At 31.5% G+C, this 18,894-nt stretch overlaps 1 protein-coding gene across 2 annotated transcripts; it reads right to left on the reverse strand.

Moving 5' to 3' along the window:
- Positions 1 to 463: 463 nt before the first annotated feature.
- On the reverse strand, positions 464 to 5,309 carry LOC136233743 (transcription factor bHLH112-like). Of its 2 annotated transcripts, none has more exons than XM_066023442.1 (8): positions 4,903 to 5,309; positions 3,425 to 3,920; positions 3,241 to 3,333; positions 2,580 to 2,645; positions 2,414 to 2,479; positions 2,175 to 2,225; positions 1,889 to 2,015; positions 464 to 797 (listed from the first exon to the last, which is right to left on the reverse strand). In XM_066023442.1, exons 1-8 carry the CDS (start codon positions 5,253 to 5,255, stop codon positions 793 to 795), a joined length of 1,257 nt encoding a protein of 418 aa, XP_065879514.1. In that variant the 5' UTR covers positions 5,256 to 5,309; the 3' UTR covers positions 464 to 792. The 2 variants fall into 2 exon arrangements, with proteins under 2 accessions (XP_065879514.1, XP_065879513.1); XM_066023441.1 differs by having other exon boundaries at positions 1,879 to 2,015.
- Positions 5,310 to 18,894: the final 13,585 nt, after the last annotated feature.

Genomic DNA, 18,894 nt, shown 5'->3' on the forward strand with positions numbered 1-18,894 from the left:
ACTCAAACAGCAATACAATTCTTTTCGGTTCTAAAGATTATTTAGATATTTGACTTTAAAATCATCATCCACAAAATATAAGATATATAATGTCAGTTTGTTTCCATTTTTCAGAACTGCTTTTTGCCTTTCAATACTAAACAGAAGACAATGTTTGCTAAAATTCCGAAACAACTGCTTTTTTGCAGCAAAAACAACTAATATCTACTATTAACAACAACAACAAACACCAAACATGAACAGTTGAAACAAACGGGTCGATAATGCAACAGGAACAAAAGGCTTTTTATTAATACTACCAAATCTGGTAAATTCAGCTCTCTTAATTAACAACAAATTATCTCTAAAATAAAATGTTAATCTTCCACTAAATTTAGCACTTGATCCTGTGCTCATAAAATTAAAATTCTCTCAAAGTTCAGTAAACATGACAGATCATGTTTAACAAATCTCCACTGCTCCATTTTTTTTTGTTTTGTGGAGATTTATTTAACATGAATAGTCACATTAAAATCAAATTGAGAAGATACAATAATAATAAAACTTTAGGTTATATTACAAATAAAAAATATAAAAACATAATATATACTTATATCTAATGATTAATTGTGGTTGAAGATGGCCCAGCATTGCTTCTGCATATTTGAAGGGTCAGTTGCTTTTTTATTATACTAGTAATTTTCACTTTTTTTTTTTTTTTGTTTGTTTTGATTAGCTTTTGGTACAGCTCCTAATTTTATCTTCTTTTTGTATTGAAGTTATCGTCAATGGCATCTTGCTTGGATTCATATGCTACACTGCAATTAAATAAATCAATAAAAAGTTAGAATTAATCATTAGTTCCTCTTTTTTAATTAGGTCAAATTATATAAAAGGGCGGACAGTGCACTACGAATCCCCGCTAAGTGAGGGTTCGGGGAGAGGTCCCACCACAAGGATGTATTGGGGGCAAGTCTTCCCCTGTCAATTTTTTTGGCAAGCCCCGCTCCTAAAAGTCGGACATGTGACCTCTCAGTCACACGACAACAACGTTTACCGTTGCGTCAAGGTTCGCTCTCAATTAAGTCAAATTATATATTTGAGATAATTACAAAAATGAATTGTATAATTGACATTTTAGGCTTAGATTGGCATTCGTCTGGCTAAAAGAACATGCTATGAAGAAAAGTGTTGTAAAAAAAATTGATAAATGTGTGGTAAATATATAATAAAAGTTCTAAAAGTAAAAAAAAAAAAAATATATATATATATATATATATATATATTGTGTTATATTGAAAGTTCGGTTTATTTTTATCCAATTTTTTTTGTAATATAAACTTTTCTAATAAGCTGTGAAAACTAATTTCGTCCTAAACTACATATTGTAATTTTTTCTGGACTTTTAAGGAAAGTATTGTTAAATGCTGTTTTTAGCTTGAAAATCTAAAAAAACTGTTTTAGATTCTGGAAAAGCAATGTCAAATTGGCTCTTAATGTTTAAAAGTTTATAAATACGAGTATGAAATTAATTTTATTCATTTGTAAAGATATTTATTTTTATTAAAATTTCTAATAAATAATAAAAATTATATTTTTTTGTACTCTAAAATATTTTGGGATATAAGTAAAATAATGTTGTGGTTTTGCGCATATTGCTGTGGTTTTAAAAGTTTACAAACGCAAGATTTTTTCAGTTGAAAGATAGGATTTTTTTACTAAAAATGTTAATAAACAAGAAGAATTGAACATTTGTCACGTATTTTCAAGAGGATTCGCAGCATGTTAAGACCGTTTTAGTGAAAAAAAATTACCTTTACAAATAAAGAAAATCTTAGATCCATGTTTACGAACTTTTAAACCATAAAGACATGTTTGGAAATATATTTGTCTAGGTACCTGAAAGTACCTCCAAATGTTGGTGTCCAGAAATCAGCAGTAGTCTCATTAGCTACAGGGAATGTGCTTGATATTGGGACGAGACATAATCCTCGGCTTTTTAGATCTTCTGCTTCTTTCGCTCTTGCGCCACCGACCTATATATTGTCAGAGATTAATATAAAATCTACTATAATATAAAACTTAGCCACATCTTATGACATGAACCAAAATATATGGTTCATATTAGCCGACCCCGAATCATTTCGGGACTAAGGCTTTGTTGTTGTTGTATTAATTTTTAATTAATTTAGTACCTGTTGATGTTGAATTTGATTCCCATTTTTCATGTATGGAGTACTTAAAACCTGCAAAAAACATTGCCCAAAAATCAACACATATATACATAAAATACTAAGAGTCGATTCAGATGACGGGTTTGTTTGGTAGCTGATAGATGTTAGCTGATTTTTATATCTACTGTTTGGAGTAAAACAGTAAAAAATAATTACGGAAAAAAACCCGAGCGGGGCACTTGATAAGTATGGTTACATACATTGACTTGATCATGGAGGAACTTGATGTATTCAATGGCTTCATGGAGGACAGATGCAGTATCAGTCTGAAATAAAAATAGATTCTATATATTAGATTCCATTTTCAGACAATGTTTATATATTTTATATATATATATATATATATATATATATCCAAAAACCTACCTTTCCAAAAGGAGAAACCAATTGTTGAAGGGCAGTTATTCGGTCCCCGAGCTTCTCTTTCCGGACCTGATAATCGTGTCATAATCGTGTTATATGATTTATATAAAATAGTATCAAATGGGCAGTTATTTAGTCTATAAATCGTGTCAAAAATTGAGAACACTAGATGATATATAGACTGTTCCATGTTCCATACGGACCCACAAAGTTCGCAGGCTCGAAACATGTGGAATCACCAACTCATCTAAAGTCATCCATAGTCGTCTAACAAAAGACGTCTTTACTTTCATTATACTCTGTACCATTCTATCTTGTATGGAAACTCTTCTTTGTTAGCGTTTTCGCCCATCACTATTTCCTAGTTATATTTTTTTAGAAATAACATTTCACGATGATGTCAGTTTCTATATCCGTACAACATAGATATCATACTATTTTCTCTCTATATATAATTTGTCTTCACTTTTTAAATTAACTTTATCATCGGAGTTCATACTAGAACGAACAATAATCATAACCAATGACCCGAATAGCAATCATATCTCGGGTACCCTATTCTAGGTATAATTCAATCATTCTATATGCACATTCCGAAATAAATAAAAAAAAAAAATCAAAGTTCTCACTACTCTACTTTAATGTTAAATTAATTAATCCGTACCTTAAAAGTCGGTAATGGCGACGGTGTTTCAATTCTAGCCCGTTTGAATGCCGGCTCGCTTCCCTTTTTACCAACAAATCCCGAGTCATTTGACTGAGATAATAAGTACCCACCAAAACATTCAGCTCAAACTCAAATACACTGTTCAGTTCTCGTATTTAATTAAAAAAAATCAAGACTTTACCTTTAGGGTAAGACTCGGCGAATTGGGTTTATCCTCGAAAGCGGGCATAAGAAACTGGGGTTGAGAAGAAGGAGACGACAGAAACTGATCAGCCGACGAAGCATTCCAAAAGGGTGTATTATTAGAGAAGTGCAATCCACCCGACGAAGTTTGACTTTGCTGATGTGGCGACGACGGCTTCAAAAAGGAAGCAAGTTTAGGCCAAGAAGGAGATGATAATTCACTCAAAATGGTTCCATAATTTTGAGGAGAACTAGAGTAGTTCATAGCCGTCCGATCGTCGTAAAAAGATTGTTGATGATGATGATGATGATCGGACGGTTGAAATAAGGTTTGTAACAATGGTGTTGATTGGTAATTAGGATATGATAGTGTGGAATTGGCTGAACTTGTTAATGAGAAATCTTGAGGTGTGGAACTTGTAAAGCTCTTTGGACTCCATTCTTTTTGGATTTCTGTTGAATTCATATCTTCTTGCAACATGGAATTTCCTCTACTGAAACAAAAAAAATAAATCAAAATTATTAAAAAAAAATAACCCTCTTGACGAAAAGGAAAATCGAATTAAATTCAGTGTTTGTTCGGTTCTCCTTTGGATTCTGTTTGGTTTAACAGATTATTGTTCTTATTGCTGGTAAACGGTAGATATTAGTTCATTTTGCTTTGAATCTTTAAAGTAAAAGAGTAAAAATGAGTTATAGCAAAGAGAATCAGACGGGCACTAGATATAGATGTTCGGCTAGAATACAAGAAATAGACGCTCATAGCTATTTTAGAAGGAGGAAGAGCTAATATCTATTAGCTACCAACACTAGTAACTATCTAACTAAACATACTCTAAATTTTTATATGAAAAATACCCTAATATTTAGAAAAGTACTCTAATATCCGCATTCAACCGTAATTTTTTGAACCAATGGTTTCGTGATATAGTATCGAAGCTACTCAGACCAACTCGTAAGGTTTCAAATCCAGACAACCCTTTTATCGATAAAAAAAATGGATACGGACATGAAAATGGATTATCTATCGGCTTAAGCTTTTGAACTTATGGTTTCTTGATATGGTACCAGAACTACTCAGACCAACTTGTGACGTTTTCAAATTCAGACAACTCTATTTATTGATAAAAAAGGGAATATGGACACGAAAACCGATTATCCGTCTGCTTAAGCTTTTGAACCAATGATTTCTTGATATAGTATCGGAGCTACTCAGACCAACCAACAAGGTTTCAATCCCAACAACCCCATTTATTGATAAAAAAAGGGATACAGATGCAAAAACAGACACCAGAAACGTTATTTCTAAAACATAACCTTCCAAATATAGCCTTCAAACAAAAAATACGACACGGATTATAAAACAGACACGAAATCGGACACAGACACACAAAAACTACTAAAAACAAGATAATACTTAATTTTTTGCATCAATGGTTTCTTGAATTTTTCACAAAAACACCAAAAAGTACTTACAGTAAAGTTTGGCTCCAATCAGAGGAAGGAGAAGAACCAGAACCAGAAGTAGAAGAAGAAGAAACCCCAAACCCCATCATTTGCAAAGTAGACTCCATAAAAACACCACTCCCTCCTCCTCCACCTCCTCCACCGCCACCGGAATCAGTCTGCTGAGGCCTCTGTGAATCTTGGAAAACAAGAGAACCATTAATAGAGTGATCTTGCTGGAGTTTACATGATCTTGGTTTGAAGTCTGGTAAATCTGTGAGCAACCAAGAACCATAATTCCCTAAATGATCATTCTTATTATTAGGTAAGTTCCACCAGTTGCCGCCGCAGATACTGCCGGAGGTCTGAAAGTCTTCCGCCATGGGTGAGAGTTGTGTTTTTTGGGGGGATGAAGGTAAAGGGGGTTGTTATTTATATATGAAAGGGTTCATAGGTAAGGGACAAATGGGAATGAATGAATGAATTAGTAGAAAAGAAACTTAATTCTATTTCTAGTTGACAAATCAAAAGGGCTATTTTATTTTATGATTGGACTAATCACACAAGGCATTTTCATTTTAATTTCTTTTTCTTTTTCTTTTTCTTTTCTTTTCTATATTTATTTTTGTATTCTCTCTCTTTCAAATTAGTACAAAGTAATATTATATTTAAATTTAATGCATCCACTAATACTTATCCCCAAATTCAATCACTTTTATTAGTTGAGTGATTAGTTTCTTAAAGTCCGTGTCGCAGAATAAGAAGAAATTTGAATAAGTTAAAATGTGCAGCTCGTTAAAAAAATTTAGTGAGCTAATATATTTTTATAAATTATAATAACTCCAAGAGTGTTATAAGTTATGTAAAGTTTAGGGGCTAATCAGATAATCTTGATAAGTAAATGGGTCTTAGTGTATTTTTTTTCTCCTTTTATTCTTGAAAAGTATATAAAAGTATTTTATTAGAATTGAAAAATCAATATTGATAGTTATTTTGAGAAGGAAAATGTTGATTTCTACCAACAATAACAGACAATAAACAGCTAACAAGAACAATAAACAGTAGATATCAATAGTTGAACCAAACAATAAACAGTACATATCAATAGTTGAACCAAATAGTTCGTAGATTATATGACTTTGCATTTGCATATATATATATAACATGAAAGTCACTCAACTTTAACTTTCTAATATTATGACCTCTAAACTTCAATTAATGCCATAAAATGACAGTTGACGGCCTCAAATGGGAAACATCCAAAAATTAAAGTTGTTGAAAACCATATTTTCTATTTTTCAAAATCACAATTTCTAGAGTTTCCTCTCTTTAAACATTCACTTTTTCTCTTTTAATCATACAACACTTAAATGATCTCAAAACGAAGAAAAATACAAGAATTAAAATTGTTTAGAATATCATCAATTCTTGAAATTTTCTATTTTTAGGTCATCAATGGTTATTTTGATGTATTAATTAAAATTTAATGGTTATAATATTAAAAAATATAAAATTAGATAACTGTTATATTACATTTTGAAGTTTAATAACTATGGTGTTAGTTGAGATAAAGTTGGATGGTCATAAATGTAATTTATCCATTTTTGTAGTTTACAAACATAAACTATGGTTTCCTACATTTGTAAATATAATTCTTTTTATTAAAACTATCCAAAATTACTTAGTGGTAAGTATTTAAAATAAAAATTTAAACAATCTTTTTATTCCAATTTACTCCTAATATATAAAACATTTTCTTACATGGAGAAAATTTTATACTCATATTATAAAATCTTAAAATACAAAAATGTCTTTGCAAAATGGGAAATTTACAAGGTTTATTTTTATATTTAATCATCTCTTTCAATTATTAAAAGTTTTATTTTATTTTAATTAGATTTTTCTTTTAGAAATTCTTGTTCCTTATAAGTAAAGGGATGGGATGTATGATGATGAAAATTGATCGATTTGTAGATGCTGTCTTTATTTAAAATATCAAAACTTTATATTATAGGATAAGTTAAACATAATGCTTAGTATTTCTTTCCAAAATAATATATAAATCCTAGAATTTAATTAGCAGGTATTAAGTTTCCATACTCTAGTCCTTGGCGCGTGAGAATCACTTCTGAAATTGGAATGCCAACTAATGTTTTATTATTCTTGTGGATTTGCTTTGCATTAGGTAATATCTAGCTTAATTATTTGTTGATTTGGGAATTAGAAAATAACTTAAATAATTAGGGTTTGGTAGTTGTTACTATGGATTATATATATATATATATATATATATATATATATATATATATATATATATATATATATATATATATATATATATTGTTTAGGTTGTTTTCAATATAGAAACTCTTCATATCTATTTTTTTTTCTCATAAAAAAAAAAATTTATACTTTCACGTATAAGCTACAAATTTCACATCAAATCATGTCTTTATTGAAAAGAAAACAACAATAATAGGAAAAAATTTAGAATACTTCTAGAAGTATTTCTTAGAAGATATATGGATAAATTAAGTGATATAATGTTTAGAGTATAATAAAAAATATAGATTTTTTTTTATAATTAAGGGAGTATATACTTCAGAAAAAAAAAATCTATTTTTCTCAATAGAATTATTAATTTCTGACATGATAATAATTTACAATAATGGTTGAGCGAGGAAATTATCCCAGATGCAATGCAACTAACCTTTACTATTTAGAAAGTAACTAGCAATCCGCAACATGCGTTAAGGATAATGGTGAGCACCGAGTGCAAATTACAGTAGATTTTTTCAAGTAGAGGACCGCCTAAACCACCTCTCGTAAGATAGATTATAGCGATTAAGTGTAATCCATCTAATGCTATTCGATTGATATTATTATTTTATTATAATATATAATAAGAGGTTGGAATATATAGATTATATGATATTATTAGAAAATGAAAGTAAATTTTGATTGGAATATATAGATTATATAATATTTTTAGAAAATGAAAGTAAATTTTGATACCTTTAATTTTTATTCCCAATAATGACAAGTATGTTATTTAAAAATAGATTAATAATGCAACTCTTTTGGAAAAATGAAAAAAAAAGTTATATGTCTTATTAGTATACATCTTTATAATAGAATCTCTTTTATTTTTTCTATTTTTGCATAAAAATGAGATGGAATTTACAAGAAAATAAAATATGATTCTACTAAGGTTCAAAACCTTAATTTTCATTGATTATTGATATGAATGGCAATAATTATTAATTATAGCTATGTAAAAATTAATTAATACCCTATATGAAATCAATTACATGCTATAAGTACTATGTAGTATCCAATGAAAATAATTTTTGAAATTCCTCTCATTATATCTCTACTCAATAATAAATATTTTCATAATTATTTTGGAGATTGCCTATAAATATATAGTAATTATGTTATTGCAAGCTAGCATATATAAATAATTGATAATATATGTTTATATTAGCAATGTTTAGTTACTTTCAAAAGCAAATCAATCAATATCTATCATGTTTTTATAAGAGAAAAATCTATTTAAACTAGAATATAGAACTCAACTAACAAGATGTCTTTGAATAAATGTATTATCCATTGTTAAGACTAGAACACGAAATCTCTAATTAATTTCAAATTATCTATGTCATTAAAATCAAGAGAAAGTATAAAAATAAATATTATGGTTTGACTGATTTGTAAAGACAGTCTTTAAGATTTAAAAGTTTATAAATAGAGGTTATGTACTTTGTGTAGTTTACAAACATCGTCATTCTGTCAAAAACTATTGTTGTGACTATATACCCCTAAAAGTGAGCGATTTATAGCAATTAACTAAACCACGAGTATTGTTTGATTGAAAATTTCACAAAGCACAGAACCCCTGTTTGTAAATTTTTAAACTACGGACTGTATTTGCAATTCGACCAAACCACAAACAAGTTGTACATCATCATCATCATCATCATCATCATCATCATCATCATCATCATCATCATCGTTCAACACTAATCGCTTACTTACTTTGGCAAAAATCCTAAAGAAGAGTGATGCATACCTTCCCTAGCACCGTTGTTAACACTTAAGGATTCTAGTGTCTCCCTAGCCAAATACCCACACGTTGGACTCTCGAACATGAGGTAACGTCCCTTCATCTAAATTCTTAAACCCGACCAAATGACTCAACCCATAGGCCTAGACTTGGGTGTGCACATCATCTTCCTTGTCGGGTAAAGTGAGATCGTTCTCAATCAAATTAAGGTCAGGGCACCAATCAGCTTTTCTCTCCTCATACATGGCATCTGCGAGCAATCGAGGAAGCAATTAAAGTAAGCACAAGAAAGTATATCAGCAAAGTGCAAAGTTTAAGAAAGTAAGAGTCCAAAAGTTAAGCGGATGACAAAGCCTCACATACTCCATCTTTCTAGGGTATATCTCTTGATATCTACCATGAGCAGCTCGAACAACCTCACCCTCTCAAGAGGAAAACTCCACTCTGCGAGCAATTCCCTTACTAAGTCGTTATTCAAGTCTCTAACATGGGGGGAACTTCCATCCCCTCCAAACCCAGTTGCACTCATCCACAAATATTGCAACTAACTTAGACATTGGCTCAATTGGAGGAGGCAACATGTTGGAGCCCTTATAAGAATTCGCCCAACTCATGCTTAATATCGAGGGATGTTTGCCCAACCATGTGGCTCGTTACTCTCCTGCGAAAAGGGTTACAATTGGTTGGAAATGGGAACATTATCTTCTTCCGAACTATAATAATATGTCCCTCCATCCCTGGAGCTTGTTGATAACATTATCTAGGAACTTCGACTTATAGGCTTTCCAACTTACATGGCTAGATCTCGGATCCTGACTAGGCTAAAAAAAACTATTTAGAGATGGGGACAGTCAACCTACAACCCTTCTTACGAAAATACTAGTAAAAGGCCACCATTTGCACCATAAGAACTGACATGATATGTCTAGAAGGAAGCCTTAAATCCCGTAAAATCTCCTAAAAAGGAAGGTAGGGAACTTAGAAACCTTCAATAAGGTGTTCCTCGTATAAAAGAAAAGCATTAGCGGGCATCAAGCTAGCTCGAATGTTCGGACCAAGGGCTTCCAATTCATAAGCACTCCCAACCCTATATACAATGGTGATCATGGCAACATCCTCAAGTTTGTTTACTCGTCATGTTGCCCATATGACACATTTGGGTATTCAATTTGGGACTTGCTTTGTGTTCAAAATGGTTTCCCTTTTGGTCCAACTATGCATATTTATTGGCCACAATTGATTCATGGCCTCTTCCTACAACTTGCTAAGAATGACAGTGGCCTTGGCAAAGTCAAGATGGGTGAGAAACTCCTTCGTATAATGATCCATTGTAGGAAAGGAAATGTGTCTATAACTAACTACGTGATACAGATCGGTTTCGGGACAAGTTGATTTTAATCGCAAATCAACAAAGAAGGTTCTTCTCTAGCTAAACTAGAAAGAGTTAATCCCGGCTTTTACGGACCAAACAGTAGGAAATCATAGATCTCTCATTGTTGAAGGTTGAAAACCTTAACAAAGCTTCACAAAAAAGAAGATATAATTTTGTATTGATAAAAGTTAAGCATCCTTACAAATAAGAGGCTTTATATAGCTCTCTCTAATCAAATGTAAAAGACATAATTAACCTAGTTAGGGTTACAAATAATAAAGAGTGATAGGGGTAGAATAAGAATGAAATGCCAAAATGGTGTTTAGGGAATTAAAACTAAAAGGACAAATAATAGAGTCAAAATGGTACAATTGTAAATAAGAGATGTAAGAAATTAGGGCAGCCTTGGTCCCCTTGTTCCCTAGCCTTATGTGTCTTCTTCTGGGGCTAAAAAACCGGTTTATCGTCGCTAAAAATCAACATTTTGTCGCTGAAAGGAATTCTTCGTCGCTGAAAATAGGTACCACACGACATGTGGAAGGGGCCACACGGCGTGTGGCATCCCACGTCCAGCTCCTTCTCAGCAGAAGGAGCTCCACATTGCGTGTGGCATGTCACATGCCGTGTGGGGCAGATTTGGCCTATTTGGCCATTTTCCCACTTGCTCGTTCACGCCTCATGTTTCGCCCAATTCTCTTCACCATGACTCAAACCTTTGAAGAAATGCTCTACATCACTACAAATTCAAACTCCTCAGACTTTTCGACATAATGACCCTTATTATTCCCACCAGAATCAATGGTCAAAGAAATATCAAATCTAAAGAAAGTTTGTGCGTCTCCGGCTAAAGGAACACTAAGTATGGGTTTACATTCGATAAACAGATAATAGAAAACAAGGACAACTAAAAGGACGCAAATGAAAAACTGGCTTATTTTATAGCATCGACAAAGAATCGGTTAATAAAATCCTCTATGTTTCAAGTTCTCTGAGTCACTTATGAAGGTGAAAGGGTTTCTCCTCACTCAGTGCACGGTTATATACCCTTTTACTGTTAGACTACAATAAATGATATACAAATCACAGTTATCCATCACTCATGAAATGGCGGTTATCCTTTCGGAAGCGTGCATCGAACGACAGACATTCAATTTTTTTATCTCACATATAATGATTTGAAATACATCAGTGGAGGGCATTTGTTACGGATCCACTGTATTACACTAGTACAGAAATGGCTCGATACTCTTCAGGGGCTCATCCCTCTTTTAATATAGAAACCCTCCACTTCTCACACCGATTTACATCCACTGCCTAACCTAAAGATAACAAGCTACTCTCACCCTTTTGGGACCTCTTATAAAAAAAAGTATTTTCCTCTCTTTTTGTGACATATTTCACATTCCATTACAATATTTTTTTTATAATCGTACTGACTTTGACATCGGAGTATATCTAGTGCAGGTCAAACCTTGAAGACCGAGCCAGCGATCGAGCTCTTGGAGTAGATCCAACACTTATTATTCATAAAAATTTACGAATAGAGAGACCAAAAATACAAATACGATTAATCTTTTATTAAGAGATAAAAAAAATATAAAAATATAAATCCGATTAATCTTTTAATAATTCATGACTAATCCTCAATTAATCCTCGAAGGCTATGTTTGTCCGACTAGCGTTTATGAAAAAAACAAGATTGTGTTATGAGATTAATTAATAGTAGTGAGAAAATAATTGAATATGCTAAAACTATCTCTTCAATCTTAATTAATTAATTAAAAGCAAATACTTACGTGAGCCTCTATAAGTACTTAATTCGGCCATGCAGTACATTTTTCATGTTAACTACGACAGCTTTATTTTAAGAAAAATGAAATTACATTTCACTATTTTCATTAATTTTCATTATAATTTAATTAATTTGAAATATAATGTTCCACTAATTTTAGTATATTGCAGGAAAATTCAAGTTAGACTATATTTATAAATATATAGTTATCTTTAATTTTGTTTTTCTTGTTTTATTCATTAGTAGACTAATTGTGATTCCGTCTCATGAACATATGTATAAATTCACATGGTAGTGTCGTGTGATTCCGTCTCATGAACATATGTATAAATTCACATGGCAGTGTCGTGTGATTCCGACTAATTTTAAAGGCTAAATGGATATTTAAAGATTGATTTGGACTAAATTAACCATTCATACCAATTGTGAAAACTAATTTAAACCTTTATTCTAAATTTATGTTTCACTATTCATAAAATAGACTCAACTCTTTTTTTAAATAAATAACAATTGCTTTTTATTATACCCTTATTTATTATAATTTGAAATATTAAATTAGTAATAAATAAACTAAATATTTTATTCATTAAGTCACTTCATTAATTAAGAATATATTAAAAATATCAATATTATTTTTATTTTTTATGAAATTATATTTAGGACTGGGAGAATAATAGTTATTTTCTTAAAAAAAAATTATAGAATTTTCTTAATGTAATAAGAAATCCACAATCCTTATTTCTCTGCATCATGGTATTATGGTAATGATAAAAGTAAATATATTTATATTTATATTTATATTTACATTTACATTATTATCATACTAAATAGAATATCTCTCATTTTCAAAGTCCTAGTTTAAGAAAAACTTGTTTAATTAAATTAATTATTTTTTAGATTACTTCTCTTAAATAAATAAAAGGATAAGGTGCAAAAATACATATAACATTTATATTTAGGAGCAATTTTACCATTAATGTCTAAAATAGTGAAATTTTGCCCTCAACGCTGGCAGCCAAGAGCAATTTTATCCCTAACATTGATAAATTGGGTCAATTTGAGAAATTATTTATCAAATTGTCTTCTCAGTCATGAATATTGTCATCTACACTTCACATGTACGTCATTCTATTACTCATTAGTAACATATCACAAATATATGATTAAAAGTGAATTTTTAAAATAAAAAATAAAAAATACACTGTATTTTGTATGAGTTGGAGAAAAAAATTTAAATATTTCACCAGATTTAAAAATATTAATCTTCAATTCTATTATTAAATCACAAAAAACATGAAATCTTTTTTTAGAATTAACTTACATGTAATTGATGCATATATATAATGAACAAAATATTTATGTTTTATAATAATATCAAAAGTTAATCCAACTTATCAACATTATAGGTAAAATTGCTCTTTACTGTCAATATTAGAAGTAAAATTGTATCATTTTAGACGTTAAGAGAAAAATTACTTCTAGATGTAAACGTTAGGGATATTTTGGTATCTTTATCTCTCGTAAATAAATAAAAAGATCAGTAGCCAAACATAATCATTAAACAATGGTTATATATAGCTAAAAAAATTCAGTGGTGCAGTTGACCAAATTAAGACAATATTTTTAGATAAAATAAGATCATCCAAAAAAAAAAATTAAACTTTCAATTAAAGAATATAAACATATGATTGAGAGTCCAATGCTTCTGACAAGAAATTTAGGTTCAACAAAATGGCAAAAAATAAATAAAATAAAATAAAAGGTCTATAACTACCCAATTGAGGATGATTAACTAATTTAATTTAGTTAGGGTCCATTTATTTTGTTTGTTTCACCTGCTCATATTTGTTGTTTGTTGCTACTGTTAGCTACAAATTTGATATTTGTTGTTTCTGATAGACAGTAGATATTATTTGATTGTTCTGTAAAAAACAGTTGTTTCGAATTTTCACCAAATACATTTTATCTTCAGTTTAGACATAAAAAGTAAAACTAGTTCCGAAAACTGAAAACAACCAACACTGAAGCTCTTAGTCTAGTGGTTGAGAGTTTACCTATGCCTTGGAAGGTCATGGGTTCGAATCACATCCGGGTCTGGTGGGGATTTTACTTTCTTCTTTAATGTAAGCGCAGTGTGCGCAAATTTTTACAAAAAAAAAATTAGCTATATAATAAAGTTAGGTTGACTTTGACAAAATAAAAATTTAAAAAGGGTAATTAAGTTAGGCCAGATGCAATTATTTTATTTTATAAAACTTAGGTTATAATTTTATCACTCCAAGCACTATCTTAGGAGTTGAATCTTTTTTATTAATTTCAACTCCAAAAATGTATGTTGTTCCACACTCACGTGTGAAATATATGCAAGAGTCATTTTATACGTGTGTATATATATGATATAAATATTATTATATAAAAGTGTATATCCATTATATATATTAATGTGTATATATATGGACCACTACCTAATAATTAAAAATGACTCATATATCTATGTCAAACAGTCTGAAAGAGGAGATGAACTATCATGGGAATCAATTATTTTCTAAATTTGGAGAAGTAAAATCTATCCAATCCCCCAAAATAGTAACTTATTAATTAATTTGAAATATGTATATGATTGGAATGAAATACTTTGTGCTATTTCCTATATAAAAAAAAAACTTTGGGCTACATATACACTAGCTATCACCAAATACTGATGCGGCCAGACGGGCCCGTGAACAGGTCTAATATCGACTAATCGGGATAATATTAAGAGTTTGTTTAGTTTAACTGTTGTTGTTATTAGTTATATATGTTGTTTGCCGTTACTGATGACTGATTATAGAAAAATAACAGTAGGGTAAATTTATCTTAGGGTAAATTATTAAACAGACTCAATTGGGAGCTCATTTGCATATTTATACTCATTACATCATCCATTACATATCTAGATGATTTCAATATCGAATTTTCCAAAATACCCTCTACATATATATATAACAAACTTAGCCAGTCTTCATGTTTCTTCTTCCTTCCTTCCTTTCTTTCTTTCTCCTTATAATCATTGGCAATACTTCAATTTCATATATCACTCCAAGATCCAAACTCTTCATGTAAGTTGATATGGTACTAAGTCATTTGGGCTTTTACCAGCTCGCCCCGTTATGATCCGAATACCTCAATAGGCCTAGGTCCATTAGGGCCTGCTATGATATTAATCTTGGCCGAAGCCTGCCCAAATACAAGGCTTCGGACACCTTGATTAGGATGCCTTTGGAGTTGTATTTGGAAACATGTGGACCAATGAGCACGCTAGATTCCAAATACACGGCCCTCGTTCTCAAGAGTACAATGGCATGGAAAGATAAGGTCTAAAGACCTATCAAATGTTGTCACGTGTCCAGGTACACTTTATTTTATCTATAAATAATAGAGACATTCCATAATTTCAGGTATCTTGCTTCAACTAATCATTGATTCATTTCTCTGATTTACGTTAGCTAGGTATTATCTCTAATATCTCCTGACTTTAGCATCGGAGAGGGTTCGCTGGAACTCCGGCCCCTTTTCTGACGTCTTTTGTAATCTCAAGTGACCGGAATACCAATAGAGAAGTATTTATCAAGAAGTGCGATAACAGGTCTAATATCGACTAATCATGATAATATTAAGAGTTTGTTTAGTTTAACGGTTACTGTTATTAGTTATATGTTGTTTGCAGTTACTGAGGATTGATTATAGAAAACTAACGGTAGGGTAAATTTAACTTGGGTAAATTACAAAATTGGCTCAATTGGGAGGCCATTTGCATATTTATGATCATTACATCACCAATTACATATCTAGACTATTTCAATATGACTTTCCTAAAATACTCTCTCTATATATATAACAAACTTAGTTATTTCTTCCTCCTTTCATTCTTCATTTCTTTCTTCTTCTAATCACTGACAATCCTTCAATTTCATATATCAATCCAAGATCCAAACTCTTTATGTAAGTATTATGTTAACTTTACATACATAAATCCCTTTGGGCTAATTAGTTTTGTGTATCTAAAGTTAGTTTGCACTTATATCCATTGATATTTGAAGCTTTGATGTTACCTGATCAATTTCGCAGTTTACGACTCAGAATCATAAACTGTGGAGCTAGTATTAGAAAATAAGGGTTTCGGTTCACCTAAATCGTGAAACTAGTCTTACAAAATAGAGCTCGCGATTCACCTAAACCGCGAAGGACTGCGACGATGCAATTGTGTAATTTGCTTCGTGATCCATGTAATTATGAAGCACATTTCCTTTGATCTATTGTCTTTAATATTCTTTGACAATGTGTTTCTTTTTTTTTTTAACAATAGCAGTATGTCAACCGAGTATTTTTATGTATGACCATGGAAAAAGCCATGGCATACGAGGGGGTGAATCGAAGTTGCTTCGGCTTTCAACAAAAATCAACTTCGAAATTTTAAAAGAGATAGTCTACACTTCTGAACGTGTTGATTCAACATCATTTGGCGTAAGTATGACTATGCAAGCTACATATGATCTAAAAAAATTCTTGGGATAGTAGTTTCGACTGTTGATTCACGTGATGCTGAGTGTTTCATAGAGTATTATCAGATGAATCCAAGTAATGTTATCCCACTATATTTTAATTTTGAACCACGAAACAATAGATGCACATTTATCATGAGCCATGAAGATAGAGAATGTTATTCAATCAAGTTCAGATTCCACCATTGAAGTTCACACCACCGTTGAAGTTGACATTTGTCGGCCAGGCAAAGAAAAGATCACGGATTTCAATCTCGTATCGAATCCTGATTTAGATGATATTAGCTCGAATCCATTTTTTGACCTCAAAGAAACGGTATATGAAGAAGATATTTCAGGTCATTATAACTCCAATAATGATAATGATGCAAATGAAGAAACAGTATATGAAGAACAACATATCCCTCAAAAACAATCTCGTCATAAAGGTGTTCCCGAAACCAATGCATGTGCTGACAATGTATCATTAAGTATCTAGAAGGCGGATGATGAAGAAAGAAGGAGAAAGAGGACTGATGCATTTCGATGGCTGCCAAAGGTCCATGAGGCACTTGTTCTTCTTATTGAATCTAGTGCAATCAAAAGGGGTTGTCGGTTTAAAGCTGCATGATATATTCTCAAACAAATAAGAACTGCAAGATGCACTTGGAAAATACGCAGTTAAGAATACATTTGAATATAGAGTGTACAAGTCTAACAAGTCCATGTTTGAAGTTAGATGTAAGCATGATGAGATATGTAAATGGCGGGCTAGAGGTATTGCGATACCCAATTCTGATATGTTCAGGCTCCGAAAAATGAATGAAATGAACAAACACACATGTGCCAGAGATCAAATGTTGCCACATCACATACAAGCGGGGAAACGAGTTGTTAACATACTACTTGCAGATAAGTTTGATCTCAATGATAGAGTGTATCGACCAAAGGACAATGTTAAAGATTTTGAAAAAGTGTATAAAATTAGCATGTCTTACATGCAAGCTTGGAGAGCAAGATGTTGGGCTTTAGAAGATGTGGGAGTTCGCTAGAAGAGTCATATATGTTGTTACCAGACTACTGTGAGACTTAGAAAAAATGCAATCTAGGTACGGTGACACATATTCAAACTGATGATGATGATCACCTCAAGTACTGATTTTTGGCGATGGATCCTTCATTTAGAGCGTTTAAAGAACATATTTGAGTTGTTCTTTATGTTGACGGAGCATTTTTAAAAGGTAAATATCTCGACCAATTGTATATTGCAGTTGGCAAAAATGGTAATAACAAGATTTATCCTATTGCTTTTAGGGTTAGAACAAACGAAACAATGAGGCGTGGACTTGGTTTATGACCAAGTTTAAAAAATGTATTAGGGATGTAGAGAATTTTTCCACAAGCTTGGATAGGCACAAGGGAATTGATTATGCCATGAATTTAGTGTTTCCAAATGCGATATATGGATATTGTTGTCAACGTCTGAGAACGAATATGAAAGCCAAATTTTGGAAAATTAGAAAGATAGATGAGGTGTACTAGCGAGCTGCTAAAGCTTATAGAGTTTCTGAGTTTAACGAAGCATTTTATCGACTTCGGCAACTACATAGCCCCGCAATATAATATTTAGAGCAAGTCGACATCGAGAAACGGTCATGTGCATACTTTCATACTCGTCGGTATAATATGATGACCACAAACATAGCAGAATCATGGAATACAGTTATGGTGGTAGGAAGATGTTTACCTATCACAATGTTGGTAGAGTACATTAGAGCTATCTTGAAATCGCCAAAGAAACACTTACTTTTTTACAACTGGGTGATTAACTGATTACATTTTAAATAAGTTCAGAGGGACTAACTGAATATTTTATGCAAGTTCATGGGACTATTGAGACACTTTAAAGTTCATGGGGCTATTGAGACACTTTAAAGTTCAGGGAGCCAATCAATCTTTTTAGACAAATTCAGGGGGCAAATGATGTATTAAGCATTTTTTTATACAGAGAGAGCTACCTTGAACTTTTAAAGCATCTCAATAGCCCTCTGAACTTATTTAAAATATTCAGTTAACCCCCTAAACTTGTTTAAAATGTAATCAATTAATCACTTGATTGCAAAAAAAATAAGTTGCATGGAGAAAATGTGTTGCACGCGCCTTAGAATGTTATTATATAATTCACATAATAGGTTGAAAATGAAGTTCTTACTTGCTCAAATGTAAAACTTGTCTTATCTAATATTAGAAACACATACTCCGACCTTGGGCA

This window comes from Euphorbia lathyris, chromosome 6, assembly GCF_963576675.1.
Source record: "Euphorbia lathyris chromosome 6, ddEupLath1.1, whole genome shotgun sequence".
Classification (NCBI taxonomy): Eukaryota; Viridiplantae; Streptophyta; class Magnoliopsida; order Malpighiales; family Euphorbiaceae; genus Euphorbia; species Euphorbia lathyris.